Source organism: Vombatus ursinus, unplaced genomic scaffold, assembly GCF_900497805.2.
Source record: "Vombatus ursinus unplaced genomic scaffold, bare-nosed wombat genome assembly UNPS02014832.1, whole genome shotgun sequence".
Taxonomy (NCBI): domain Eukaryota; kingdom Metazoa; phylum Chordata; class Mammalia; order Diprotodontia; family Vombatidae; genus Vombatus; species Vombatus ursinus.
In genome coordinates this window covers 35,249,254-35,265,196 of record NW_020954610.1, presented here as the reverse complement: position 1 = coordinate 35,265,196, position 15,943 = coordinate 35,249,254, and the positions used below count along the sequence as shown (strand labels likewise).

Genomic DNA, 15,943 nt, shown 5'->3' with positions numbered 1-15,943 from the left:
TTGTGTTCTACTGAGCATCCTATCTTGCTTGGGCTGACTTTCTTCATGAGACTTCAGCCCATGGAATTCTTCCCTTTCTTTAAACTCTTCAGTCTTCTCTTCCTAAATCTAACTTGTCTTGCCAGATTGCATCTAACCTTCTCCTTTTCATCACTAACTTAGAAGGGGGATGGTTCTCTTCCTTTCCAAGGTTCCCAACACTTCTCATTTAACAATCAGGTCCTCATTAGTCAGAATCAAGTTCACAATAGCAAATCTTCATTGTTTCTTCTGCCTTTTGAAAAATGAAGTAATAAAGACAATTCAAGAAATTATCAGCTACTTCGTTTTGAGGAGAGAGTTCCAGCAGTTGTTCACACAGGTAATGTCACTATCACTATTACACTATTCCTCTGTGTAGGCTTTGTAATTGGTTTCTAGAACTCATCAACCATTTCCTCCTTCTGGCTGGGAGATTTGTAGCATTCTCCCACCACAAAATCTCCTGTTTTTTTCTTCCATTTTCCTTTATCCAAATGCTCTTCATCATACTTCCCCCCCTCCCCACCAATCCATTTCATGAGACTTTCTCAGAAAAATATATTTCTTCTTATACATTATATATATAATTATATATATAATACATTATACATTATATATAATTATATTATATGTATATACACTATATATTACAATATACAATATGTATTGCTATATATAATTATATGTTTTTATACATTATATATAATTATATATATTATATATTATTTCCCTGGAAAAGAAAACATAATCATATAGGATTTCCTCTCTTTGCTATTCATCCTGATTTTTCTCCTTTACACCAAAGACAAACTTTAGCTACTTATAAAGGTACAAGGTTCAGACCATTTCACATAGACAATAAAATAATAGGTTGATGTTGCAATCACTACACCTGAAGAGAAATGTGTCATAGTTTCCATGGACACTCCCTCATAATACCAGAAAATATGGACAATGAAGACTACCATGTGAGTAATTCTATTGTTGTTGTTTTTTTTAATTTCACAGCTATCTTTCCACACCAAGTTAGCATTCTAAACCACTTCAATGTTATTCATGGCATAAGACTGTGTGTTGAAATTGCTTAAATTAAATATACCTATACAGAGGATTCAAGTTTTTCCAGTATCTAAGATTTTTATGCACATTTCTTCTATTACTGTGCATCTGTCTTCAGCCCAATATTTCATTTGTACATCGCATTCCCTCTACAAATCAAACTTTATGGAATGTGCTGTCTCTCCAACCACAGAACAAGTAGCTTATTCAATAATGCAATTACCCACACTAAATGGCTTTTATTGCTTATTTACAAATTAACAAACTTTATCCTATACTTTTCTGTGTCTCCTTATAGAGAATCAAGAACAGATAATTCTTGATTTTTCTAAAAAAATTCTCTTTCCAGGTTTCTATTGATTTTTTATAATTATCTTAAAATTATACAAATAATTTATATAAATTCAAAGAGCTTTAGAATAATGTACTTACTCCTCATGGAAATATATTCCTTTTAAAATATTCTTTTCCCAATTTATTACCAATTTTCCCTTAAGACTACTAGAAAAAGATGAAGGTCTAGTGATTTTAGTAAATACAAATTTGACCCTCATATCTCTCCATATGGACCCTCTTCATTTCAAGTTATCCATATGAAATCTTGAAGTTATTATCCTACTATTGAGCTCCTGAAGAAAACAGAATCTCATTCCTGAGGACTAGCTAAAGTCCTCACCCAGCTGGGTATATTATAAATCATGTACTATGGTTCCCTTCCACTGATACAAATGATTATAAGTTATATTAAATATTTAGTTTTCTACACAATTTACATTCTGGACAGCCTGGAATCTTTGCTGTTCCCTATAACATAACATTGCATCTCCTGCCTTCATGCCTTCTGAAGGCATATGACCTCATCATTCAATGGACACAGCTTTCCCCAAAGTTATTATCTCTTATTTGCCTAGCTTAATGACCTGTTCTCAGTTCTCATCTTTCTGTACTTCTCTGCAGGCTTTGACATCTTCTTCTCAATACTCTTTTCTCTAAGGTTTTGGGAGACTATTCTCTCTTGGCTCACCTCCTACTGGTCTGACCACTCTGTCTTAGGCGCTCTTCTATTCTGCCTCTAAACTATTTCACTTGGTGATCTCATCAGCTCCCACTGATTCAATTATCACCTCTATACTGACGATTCTCAAATCTACTTATCCAACCCTAATCTCTCTGCTACTCCAGGTCTCACCTCTACATGATGAAATGTATAGACATAGACTCCATAAACTCAACGTGCCCATAACTGAACTTATTATTTTCCCCTCTCCCATTACCGTCTCTCTTTCTAATTTCTCTATTACTGTTGAATGTACCATCATCCTTCCCAGACTGGGAACCTTGATGTCATCTTTGACTCCTCACTCTCTCATCCCTTCCATACTGAACGTGTTGCTGAGTCTTGTCAATTTTACTTTATTAATATCTCTCTTTTACTCCGTAGGCCCTTTTCTGGCACTTTGACCACCTTAGTGCAGGCCTTCAGCACCTTATATCAGGAGTATTGCAATAGCTTGCTGGTTGGTCTGTCTGCCATAAGTCTCTTCCTGCTTGAGTCCATCCTCTACTCAGCTATTTAAGGGATCCCCTTAAAGTCCAAGTCTGACCATGTAATTCACCCCCATTCCCCTACTCAAAAAACTCTGGTGGCTTCTTATCATCTCTAGGTTCAAATATAAAATATTCTGGGGCTCAAAACCTTTCATAACCTATCTCCCCTCCCTTTCCAATCTTCTCACACTTTACAAACCTCCCTCCTCCCCTATATCCTGTCATCTAGTGACACTGGCCTCTTGGCTATTCCTCAAACATAATATTCCATATCCCAACTCTGTGCATTTTTATTGGCTGTCCCCATGCCTGGAATGCTCTGACTCCCCATCTCTTCCTCCTTGCTTCCTTAAGTCTCAACTACAATCTTATCTTCCACAGGAAGCCTTTTCTTATCCCCCTTAATTTAGTGTCTTCCCTCTGTCAATTATTTCCAATTTATCCTGTATACATTTTGTTTCTACATATTAGCACCTTGCCTCCACCATTTTATCTTTCTTTGCATCACTACCACTTAGCACAAAGCCTGGAACACAGACAGCACTTAATAAATGTTTATTGACTGATTGACAGAAGCGCTCCCCCATGCCTTGAATGTGCTCCCTCTTCCCAAGATCCAAAGTTTCCTTCAAAGCTCAGTCAAATGCTACCTCCTACAGGAAGTCTATCCTTGTCATTATCCTTGCCATATTCCTAGTGTCGTCCCCTCCACCAAAATTATATTTTATATATATTTGTGTTTATTTTTACATGTTCATATTGTTTCCTCCCACCCCCAGAATATAAATTCATTGCAAGCAGGAACAATTTTACTTCTGTGCTTGGCACATAATAAGATACTTACCAAATACCTGTTAAATTACTAAACTTGTCTGTCATTGAAACAGCTCTTTAACCAAGGATAGAAAAAAGAGATTGATCACGTATACAAAGGAAAAGCATAGAAGCTGTGGTTCACTATCCCTTTTACTACGGATAGAAAAATATTTGAGGATCCATAGGGCACTCACCAAAGGACAGGAGTAGGATGGCCACACAATCCTTTTCAATGGATCAGAATCGGAAGTTTTTCTGACCCGTAATTCAGGCAGTAATTTAACTATATGAGCTGTAGATTTAATTCTAAGATTCTAGGAGTTCCACAGTCTGAAAGTCTGGAAGACACTGGGATCAAAAGTGACTTCAAGAGGGAGCTACTAAAGCTACCTCACCTAATCTCTAACTATCTCCACTTTTCACTATCAAAAGCATCTATTCAACAGCTCTAGAAGTTACCAATGTAAGCCTAGTATTATTAACAAATATTTAAATAGTACTTTAAGGTTTACAAAGCACTTTGCAAACTAATTTGATTCTCACAACAGCCCTATGAGGGTGGTGCTATTATCTCCATCCTACAGATGAGAAAACAAACTGGTCGGGTTAAGCAACTAGGCCAGGGCTATACAACTAGTTTCTGAGGTAGAATTTGCATTCAGGTACCAGGACCTCCTGATTCACAGTCTGGAACTTTATCAACTCTGCTAACCTATATACAGACAACTGGATCTTCACAACTCAAATGACATATTCATAATACATACAAGCAAGAAGGTTGTTTATTGTTACATTATGTTACAACTTGAGGTACTAATGTGGGATATTCAGGGAGAGGCAGGCACTGAAGACCCCTTTCACCTCTGAAATTCTATAACTCCAGATCATAGAAGGATTGAAGTAAGGAGAGAAATTGCTACTTTTTAATTAGTAAAGGTAAGTTTTGGATAGTATTTCTAGAGCTGCTTAATGAGACAAAAAAGTGTGAATTCAAAGTAAAGGACTATCTTGGTACAATGTGGGAGAAGCTGGAGGCAAAATTGGTAAAATCTGATAAAGGTAACTTTAAACCAATTTATCTAGGCAGTATCTTTAAGGGAAGAAGAGATAAAAGAAAATAAAATTAAATATTTTGAAGCACAGTAAAAATCTTTATATATGATAGGAGTGGTTATATGGCACAGTAGAAAAAGCATTAAACTAGGTTTGAGTCATGACTAACTTCTACTATTCTAGGTTTCCCTGAGGAAAAGTCACTCATCTCAACAAAACACCTATGATTTAGTTTCTTCGTCTGAATCTTGTCAGGTTGTATGTGAAGTGCTTTTTAAATTTCAGATGTACTATATAAATGTGAACAATTAATAATAACTAATGTACTGTCACTGCCCTGTTTAACTGTTCTTACTTGAAAGTTCTTCTTGATCCATACTATGTCTCCTATAAGAGCCAAGAGATGTACCTTAATATTTAGGAAAGACAAAACTATACACAAATTTTCTCCAGATCAACAATGGCAACAGCTGCCCTTAAAAACAGCACCCAATTCCTGACAGAACAGGTATAAAGTTTTTCACTTTATAAGATTTTCAAGACTATAACGCCACCATCAACTTAATAGTATTTCCCCTTGATGAACAGAATAGAAAATCATAAAAAAGCATACGCAAAATTTCCAACATGTCTCCTTAATAAATGGTCACAAATGTTCAGTGATTGAATAACTAAGGTATCTGAAATAAACAAAAAATTCTCTTGATGAATTCATTCCTCAAGACTATCACTTAATAAACTGAAAAAGATATGCAATTAGTCAATTCTAGTTAAGATTTTGGTAAAATTCCTGTTGACAAGGATTATCCTTTTGTTTTAAAAGTATAGGTTTTATCTTAAGATCATTAGTGATCATGGATAAATGAAAAAACATGGAACAGTCTATTATAACAGAAGAGCATAGTTTCGATGTTAGAAGGCCTACGGTCCCCGTCCTGTTACTGAATGACCACGCATAAGTCAGTTAAAGTCTTTGTATCTCAGTGTCTCTATCTGTAAACAGGGTAAACAAATACTTCAACAGGTGTATAAAACTTCAACAGGTGGACAAAAATCGCCTTGAAAATTTAAGGTACTATATAAATGTTCACAAGTACAATCTGAATACACTCTCTGCATTTCATAACAAACCAAATTTCAGGGAATGCTCATGGGTAAATGCATATAATCAAGGCACCAAGCTTACAAATGAATAGGGGCCCTTTCACTATACATCTTTTTTTTTTTAATTATTTATTTATTTTAGGTTTTCAACATACATTTTTATAAGATTTTGAGTTCCAAAATTTTCCCCCTGCTTTCCCACCTTCCTCCCCAAGACAGCATGCAATCTGATATAGGTTATACATGTACAATCATATTAAACATATTTCCACATTACTCATGTTGTGAAAGAAGAATCTGAACAAAAAGGGAAAACAACAAGAAAGAAAAACTAAACAAAAAAGAGAAAATAGTATGTATCGATCTGCATTCAGACTTCATATTCTTCCTCTGAATTTCACTCTACATCTTTAAGTGGAGAATATATGGTCTCATCTTGAGAATGTTGTAGAGGGATTCTGGTTCTGATAGTCAGACCACTTCAGGCATCTCTTCCAACTCCAAGGTCCTATGAATCTATGAGATGAATATTCTTTATCACCTAAGTGTAAACAGCAACCTAAGAAAAATGCTGCTTTTCCTTATGAATGTATTTGGTGTTTGCTTGTAACTTACTTCAATACTGTGGAAAACCGAGAATAATTCATGTGGGTACTTTTTCTACAAAAGTAACAAGTGCTTCAAAACCTTAGTGAATGGCTTTCATGAGTTGATTATATAAAACTAACTAAATATAAAGTTAAAAATCAGCATAAGTAATGTCCTTATCTAGGATATTTTTTGGATGCCAGCCTTTCATTTCTCACCATGCTACATAGCCTTTCATTTCTCACCATGCTGCACTACCTTTGGACTTTTCTGACTTCTCCACCACGCTCCAGGAAGTTCACGTTTTGGAAAATTTCATCATCCTGCAAGATCCCATCATCCTTGGGTTTCTATCTCATCACTACCCTCCATCCTAATTGCAGGGTACAGCCATTAACTACAAAACCTCACTTAAGCTCAGTTCATATCATTTCACTGAGGATCCCTCAGGCCCACCACTTTTCAGCTTCCTTCTATGTTTTCCTTCTCCATTAGACTGGAAGCTCCTTGAGAGACTTGAGGACTATCTTTCTTTCTTGCATTTGTATCCCCAGAGCTTAGCACAGTGCCTGGCACATATTAAATATTTAATAAGTCTTTACTAACTGAAGTGATAAGAATTCACATTTATTCAGTATTTTTAAGTTTTACAAATCACTCCCTTAATAATAACTACATTACTTAACAGAGCTTTCTATACCACTTTATACCTCTCTATGATTTAGGCAAATTGGCCTCCTTGCTTTTCCTCACAGATAGCATACCATGTCCTGTCTAAACCTTTGCTTCTTAGAACACCTAGCTTCCTTCAAAGCTCTGATTACTTTCCCTCTCCCTTTTTTTGGTAGTACCTCTCTCTCCCCTGCTCCAAATTACTTTAAAATTACTTATATATGTATATTTTGTTTTCCTTATGGGCTGTCCTATTTTTTACTTTGTTTTCTCAGTGTTAGAGACATATAATAAGTGTTTGTTGATTGATTTTTACACATGAAGTAGTAAGACACAAAGAGGTTGGCCCACAGCCATAACTTATATTAGAATCAGGTTTAAACCGTTCATCTTCTAAAATGAAGGCTAACATACTTTCCATTACTCTGCCTCTAATTATCACTAAGCCTGCTCAGGGCTTATAGAACTGGAATAAAATTTTAGCATAGGTACCTGTAACACATATACCAAACACTCTATGTTATCTACGTTTTTTTTTTCCTTAAATAAAGTACTTAGCTCAACACATACTGGACTCATTACTGTATGTTATTGTTTGAATCAATCAATCAATCTTTTCGTTGTTGTTGTTTTAAGAATGCAACCCCTTTGAAGTCAGACGCTGCGTCTTCCTGAGTATTATTAGGACGTGCCCAACACAGTTGACAAGACCTTAATTCTTTCACCAACAGTAATAAACAGGAATTTGCATGCAGTATGAATTCTGCTTTCTCACTGCTACAGAAATGTTTTGGAAGGCACCTGTAGAATTAAATCTGACAAGCCATTACCAAGGCCCCACACCAATTAAACAAGGCTAACTTATGATATCCAGAATGACATCAATAGTCACTGAAACTTCTAGACAGAGTCAAGCCAGTCATGGCTTCATAATCATCAATATTTTTAATTCCATCAAGTTGGAGTGGCAGAACTATGACTCATACTTTGACACCCTGTGTGTAAACAGATGGATGTTTGAGGATATGTTCCTAGGCCACAGAAGAGTTTTCAAAATTAGCCAACAAGCACACATAAAGCACTTACTTTATGCCAGGTATCATTGTAAGTGCTGGAGATATAAAGGCAAAAATATCATCCCTGTCCTCAAAGAGATCACATTCTAATAGGAGAGACAACATTTAAATAACCATAGAAACAAGATATATAGAGTGGATTGAAGCTAATCTCAAAGGCACAGGGGAGGATGGTACCAGGAAAGGCCTCCTGCAGAAGAAGGTGAGATTTGAGCTGTCTTGAAGAAAGCTAAGAGATGGAGGTGAGAAGGGAAGGTATTCCAAGCATGTGGGAAAGCCAGTGAAGAGGCACAGAGTTGAGAGATTGGAGTGTTACCTGTGAAGAACAGAATGTATAACTGTAGTGTAGAAGGCATGGAGGACAATAAAGTATAAGATGACTGGAAAGGTCGGAAAATTTCAAGTTGTGAAAGGCTTTAAATGCCAAATATAGAATTTTATATTTGACTTGATTTTTTTATTTTTCCCTTTTATTTTTTAACATTAATACATATTTATGTAATAAAACGAGCATTTCCATAACAGTACAATAAAAAAAGATGATTGTAGATGAACTATGAATGTACTAATCTACTTGCTATTCCTTTCAAATATACAACAAAATTGTCATGTAAATTTCTTTTCTTTTTTCTATATTTGATTCTGAAGATGGTATGGAGCCACTGAAGTTTACTGAGCAAAGGTGATACCTTTAGGAAAACCACAATGACAGTTAAATAGAGAATAAATTTGAGGGGCAAGACACAGAAAAAACAATTAGAAGACTATTGCATCACACAGAAGAGAGGTAATGAGGTACCAGAGTTTTGTCTGTACCAGAATTTTGAGAACCCTGGGATATATATATAATTTTATATAACTCAATATTTTATTTTTCTCCAGTTACATGTAAAAACAATTTTAAGATTCATTTTTAAAATTTTTGAGTTCCAAATTCTCTTCCTCCCTGCTTTCCCTGCCCATATTGAGAAGGCAAGCAATGTTATATAGGTTACACATGTGCAGTCATGTTAGTTACGTTATGAAAGAAAACACAAACAAAAAAAAAAAAAGAAAAAGTAAGCCTCAATCTGCATTCAGACTTCCCCAGTTCTTTCTCTGGGGATGGATATAATTTTTCCTCATAAGTCCTTCAGAATTGTCTTGGATGATTGTATTGCTGAGAATAACCAAATCATTCACAGTTGATCATCATACAATATTGCTGTTACAATACAATGTTCTCCTAGTTCTACTCACTTCACTTCATATCAGTTCACATATGTTTTTCAGGTTTTTCTGACAACATCCTGCTTGTCATTTCTTATAACACATAGTATTCCATCACAATCACATACTACAATTGATGCACCCCAATATACACCCAATTGATGGGCATCCCCTCAATTTCCAATTCTTTGCCACCACAAAAAGAGCTGCTATAAATATTTCTGTATCAGTAGGTCCTTTTTCTTTTTCTTTTTTTTTTTTAATCTCTTTGGGATACAAACCTAGTAATGGAATTGTTTGGTCAAAGTATACTTTATAGGCCTTTGGACATAGTTCCAAATTTCTCCCCAGAATAGCTGAATCAGTTCATAACTTCACCAATAGCGCATTAGCGTCTCAATTTTCCCACCTCCTCTCCAACATTTGTCATTTTCCTTTTCTCTCATATTAGCCAATCTGATAGGTGTGGGGTTCTTTTAATTTACTCAGAGTTCTTTTAATTTACATTTTTCTACTCAATAGTGATTTAGAGCATTTTCTATGATTACAGATAACTTTGATTACTTTATCTGAAAACTGCTTGTATATATCTTTTGACCATTTATCAATTAAAGAATGGCTCTTATTTCTATAAACTTGACTCAGTTCTCTATATATTTGAGAAATGAGGTCGATAGCAAAGAAATCGGCTGTAATTTTTTCCAGTTATCATTACTATGTATTTTTTTATCTTATTTTTCCCATTTATCCTGCTCTCCCTCCTTCCACCCTGTCCATTCTCAAAAGTGTTTTGTTTCTAACTTTTATCTCCCTCAATCTGCCCTCCCTTCTAACTTCTCTTATCCCCTCCCCCTTCTACTAGACTTCTGTAACAACTGAGTGTGTATTCTATTCCCTCTTTGAGCCAATTCCAATGAATATAAGGTTATGGGAGAGCTCAGGTGAGTCCCTGCCTTTTCTCTGCCACATTGGCCCTGCCCTAATTCTTTTTTTTTTTTTTTTAGAAAGCAATTTCTCTATAGAGTTTGCTCTACAGGTTACTAAAAAAAAGAATAGGTGTTAAACAAGGAGGGAAAGATGAAGAAAAGTATATATAGTTGATGAAACCTGAGGTATCTAATGGGAAAACGCCTAAGAGAAAATGGAAATGTATACTTTTATGCTGGTACACATATTTTTAAGTTTAATTTTTTAAAAAATATATACAAAGTGAAAGTTAAAATCCTTTTTTTTAATAACTAGGATAAATTGATTTTGGATTGAGGTTTTTCAAGGCAGCACAGCCTTTACAAAACTCTTAAAAACAACTTAAATTGCATCAACAATGAATGACTTTGCCTAGAGAATAAATCTACTGATGAAGACTCCAAAAAGAATTAAAAGAAAATGAAAGAGGGTAGATGTTTATGGGGCAAACTCCAGGGAACTCAGATTGGTTAAATAAAAACAAACAATGAATTGATGCTAGAGGAAGATATAAGAAAAATCTAGAAGATGGAAGCATAAAACTACCTTTGCTTTGGTATCAGGTTTAAATTGTAGCTCTGACTTTTGCAGGGTGTTAAGCACCTCAAATTAGTTGTTTGTTCTGCCTATCTTTTTGAAAAAAAAGTTGTAAATTACTGATACTAATGAGGCAGAAATTAAGAACTTGTATGAAGCATTTTGCTGAGATAGCACACAAATTTAAGTTAAGGAATCAAAGCACACAGGGACTCTGGTGTAAATCCAGATCTCCTCATTCCCAACTCAACACAAGACTTATCACACTACCAAATCCTACCCAAACCAAATCCCTGTAATTGGGGAATACTTAACAGATAAATAAAAAAATGCCACATACATTATTACATTTTACAACTAATTTACTATGAGGCCCTCAGAGATCCTTAGGTAAATGTAGTATCCCTACTTCTATTTCAGTTTGACACCACTGCAATGATGGCTTACCCAGAAGTCACAGTTTCGAAAATCTCTTAGAATTGTTACTATTTAAGTTTAAAGCCCAGGAAACTAGATAGCATAGAAAAGCTTATGATATTCAGAGATATTGCAAGCAAGATTAAGGGGCCTAGTGAAGATTCTATCATACAATATTGTCACTGACATCGTTTAAGAAAGAAAAATTTCAAAAAGATTTGACATCAGGACAGAAGAGGAGAAAGGGGTTAAGAGTCCTACTAGAGATTTAAACTTTGGTTCTTTTTCTACCACACTAATAACTTCCTGTTTGTAAATCTGGCACATTACTTAATTACTCCGTCACCAAGTCTTCATCTACCAAATTATGATGTCACTATCAATTTCTTTTTCTCCCCACCCTCTTATCTAAATGAATGCTGTGAATAAGTGAATATTGTGCCTTAAGTACTTAATGTAACTGTCCATAAATATAAGATGCGATTCTATTTTCTCCTCCTCCTCCCCCACCAAAATAACAGAATGCAGTACAACAGAATGGCCTTTAAATCAAAGCATCATGCTACATGGCCAATTGCAGTAAGTGGTTATGCATGAGAACATTAAACCTTCTCATGTTTCCCTTTCTGATGTTCTTCCTCTTCCCTTTAGTTCTTTCTAATCACCAACCCCCATCCTGCTAACCACTGGAAGGCTCTATCTCTTGACTTTCGCATCGATGTGACTAGTTTGGAAATCTATTTAGTTGCCTTTGGGTTACCTTCCTATTTGCCACATCTTTTATTCATTTCTTTCTTCCAGGAGACTACAGCAGTGCATAAACTGCGCAAAGGACAAAAAAAAAAGTGCTGTACACCAGCCTTCTCATTTTTAAAAACTAGCAATAAAGATGTCCTAATCTCAAATGTACATTTAAAACCCTTCACCACTTTTCATGCATTCAAAATCACTATAACATGTGTCCAAGGCATTCCTTACAGTCATCCAAAAAAAAAAAAAAAAACGCAATTTAGAGCAGTTTACTACTCTAATACTTGCATAACGTTTTGTGTGATTTTTAATTTCAAAATCTATTTAAACACAATTGGTCAAGACTCCTGCTAGCTTGGGAGTTTCAAATGTGTTTTCAAGGGTAAAATTGATGGAATCCAAGTCCTACTATTCAGCCAGGAAATCAACTTCTAAATGGCTTTCACCGTCCTCCCTCCCATCCCCCAACAAGGATAAACTCATCTAAACAGAAGAAGCAGGACTACCTTGGCTGAACTTAATCAAATATTTCACATGGATTCAACTAAAGTTGTTGGCTTAATACTATTTGCTTTTCTACTCTTTCTCTTCCTATCAAATTTTAGTTACCATCCGCTTAATCTGGGCTGGGATCTCTGTGTATTTTACCTACTACAACAAGGAATGTGGGGGGTGGGGAGGAAAGGGGAGGGGAATCCTTACTAAAGCAAGGAAAAACGCCTCTCCGTACAAGAATTGCTTTTCTTTTACATCCCTCACTGCAAACTCAAAGTACAAGTAAGTTCAGGTCATTTCCTGAGCAGCCCTGCAAGTTAAAACAAGATACAGAAAATCAATTAATCTTTCATTGCAAGGACTGCAGCCTGGAAGCACAACGTAGGGGGTGGAGTGGGAGGAGGGAGATGGACGTGAAAGAGGAAGAGAAAGGATTTCAAAAAAAACCAAACGCATGACAAATAGGAACGTACAGACTTCAGCAATTTCTTACCTCACTCAGCTCCGCAGAGGAGTCATTTCCATATTTCAAGACAACTCCAGAATTCATGATTGTACTTTTCAGGCTTGATTATTCCGCCAGGTTTTAATATACGGAAGTTGTATTTGAGACTCAACATTCACTCCCTTTTCTCGCTTTTCCCTTTTTGCACATTTTGCTCTAGACAGCCATTTTCACTCTGGATTTGTAAACCCAAAATCATGATGCAAACATCCCGAAAATAGCCAAGTTGGTTTTCGTTTCACCGACGATCCATTGCTACCAAAAATTCGCTAACGTTGCTGAGCACCCCGTTGCCCCGACTGCAGATACAAGGTAGCAATCGCTTTGCATTTCCAAACTGCCAAAAGTCCATGCGAAATATCAGCTCCAGCAATGCCTCCGCAGTTCTGAGCTACCTTTCTCCCCAGCTGGGTTGGAAGGCACCTACCATGAGAGACCAGTACCCGAGAAACGATTCGGGGCGCTTCCAAAGAGTCCACCGGATGGGCCCCGTGGAACAAGAAAACGCTCGAGAGAGACACAGACCTCTCTGCGGCACTGCACGCTAAAGTTTCCCCCTTCTCTTCAGCCTGGAGTTGTAAGTGGTTTCTGATTGAACACAGCTGTCTTGCTGCTGGCTAAAGGGTGAGCAGAAGGGGCGGGACCTGAAGAGAAAAAGGAGGGAGGAGGACAGAGAGAGCATTTTGTAACTGCAGGCATCTTTCCAGTTCTTTGTAATACTGATTACAGTACCTAAAACTATAATGGTAAAAGACAAACAGGAAAAGCCACTTAAATAGCCAAGAAAGGTTGTCTTGGGGTTTGGGGAGGAAGGAAGTAGGGAAAGGAAAGGGAAAGGGTATAGACTTCACGAAGGCATGAAAAGTCCTCCCTTTTAAGATACTGACAAATTTAAAAATTCTGTCCGACAGTCATGCACTTCATGGGCCACATTAAAATTTTACAGTGGCTTGAGGCAGATATTTTCTCAGATCAACCAAAGAGAAATATCAAGGATGTAAATTTACTATCAGAGGAATCATCAGAATTAAAAGACCATCGACAAACTAGAAAACCCCTCCAGAGACAAGTGATCAAGGGATTGAAGACTATCTTAGTTGAAAACTAGTTTGAAGGAACTGGTGAGCCTAGAAAAGAGATTTGGTGGAGAAGGTGGTTTTAACAGCTGTCTTCAAAGATTGGAAGTGTTGTCATCTTGAAGAGCCTCTCTGGCCCCAGAAGAGCAGCAGGTGGTCGCTGCAGAGAGGCAGATTTAAAACTTGACTCAGGGAAAAAACTTCTTAACACTATCCCACAAAGGAATAAATTTCCTGGATAGTTAGTGAGTTCCCCTCCTTAAAGGTCTTCAAGGAAAAGTTAAATGCTTGTAGACTATATTGTAAAAGGGATTTCCGTTGAAGTGTGGGTTAGAATCTATAATTTTGTGACTATCCATCGGGGTGTGTATTTACTTTCTCTCTCTGTTAGATGGATGGAACACATTTTCTATATTTAGGAAAGAAAGCTGTTTTCTAATATCTAAAGAGATATGAAAGAGGGGTTGAATTTATCTCTGTGGCTCCAGAACATAGGACTAGGGTCAGTGGTTGGACATTACAAAGCAACAGACTTGAGACCAATATATGGAAGATGAGGGTGGAACAAAAATAAGGAAGAATTTTTTTTTAAACTTGATTTTATTGCTGTCATTTGCTAACATTACCTCCATTTCTCAGGGAGGCTGCCATAGAAATGTAGAAGTGGAATCAGAGTAATCTATTAATACAGTCAGAGCTATATAAGGAGAAATAGCTAGAGCTCCACAAAGACATACAGATCTTAGGAGCATAAAGCTAGAGCTGGAAGAGACCTCAGAGAACATTCAGTCCCATTCCCTCATTTATCAAAAGAAGAAACTGAGGCCCATGCAAATCAAGTTCCTTACCAACTGTTCACTCAGTTAGTGCCAGAGATAGGTCTTTCTGCTTCTTTCCAAAGTCACTGTTTCTTTCCATTGTTTGCTTTGCTATGTCTGTATGAATAAGATATACTAGATTTTTTTAAAGGATTCATTTGGATGTTTCTCAAATTTCAGTTGTATAGACAGCACTTGTGTACCAAAATTTTAAAAAGCATAAAATATGTACTGTTTTTCTCATTGTTTCAAAAGTTATCCATGGTTAAAAATAAGGGAAACCCAAAGTTGATTTTATTCAAGCTGACAGAAGAAAATTAGAGTAAAAACTTTCATTTTGGGGGTAGCTAAGCGGCACAGTGGATAGAGCACCGGCCCTGCAGTCAGGAGGACCTGAGTTCAAAATCGGCCTCAGACCAAACACTTGACACTTACTAGCTGTGTGACCCTGGGCAAGTCACTTAACTCCAATTGCCTACAAATAAAACAAAAAAAAACTTTCATTTTTGCATATGAATTATTCAGGGTACCTATCAACACTGACCAAATTATCTGGATAATAACCAGATGTTCATTTTACTTTATGTTGTGGGAATGAGACTTCCTTTGTTATCAGTCAACATTAGAGTTTATAGCAACAACTTTTCCTCTACTTTAGTAGATTAAAATCAAATAATTTGTTAGTCTCCCCCAAAATAAACAATTGTCTCTCTTCCACTCCCTGCAGAAAAAAAGCATCTGTCTCAACTAGAACGATGCATTCTCAAGTGAGCACTTTGGCTTTTGATGAACAGAAGCATTGCTACATTATACTTAAGCACTGCGATTTTTTTTTTATCCACATTTAGAAAATGCCTCCTTTCTTCTACCTTGAGAAAGACCAAGCTTATAAGTACTCATAACCAAACCTATCCCTCTTCATGCTCCAAGGTACTTATTCTAACTGGCTAGCCCTAGTCTAGTGTCTTTAAAGCCTCTACAGGTTTCTTTAGGCTCCATGAAATTAGTTCCTTTTGGTAACTAAACAAGGGAGGCTGAAAAATGTCTAATGTAAAGTTAAATAGCAGATCTTAGAGGCAGAGAATGAGATGCCTCATTAATCAAGAGACTAGTTTCCTTTTAGAAAGAAGCCAGCTCTGGAGATACCCCTACTTCCTCTGACTCCTCCAGGCAAGACAATAAGTTATTTAGGGGTAGAGCTCCTCATCCTCTTAAGTCTTTACTTCTAAAATT

General features: G+C 36.4%; 1 protein-coding gene across 1 annotated transcript in view; it reads right to left on the bottom strand.

Annotated features, from left to right (window-relative positions):
* Positions 1 to 13,403, bottom strand: part of MCC (MCC, WNT signaling pathway regulator) — a 242,274-nt gene extending 228,871 nt beyond the window's left edge. Inside the window, exon 1 of the mRNA XM_027839267.1 lies at positions 12,805 to 13,403. Within this exon, the coding sequence (XP_027695068.1) occupies positions 12,805 to 12,861 (57 nt within the window). The 5' untranslated portion in view covers positions 12,862 to 13,403. The remainder of the gene's footprint in view (positions 1 to 12,804) is intronic.
* Positions 13,404 to 15,943: the final 2,540 nt, after the last annotated feature.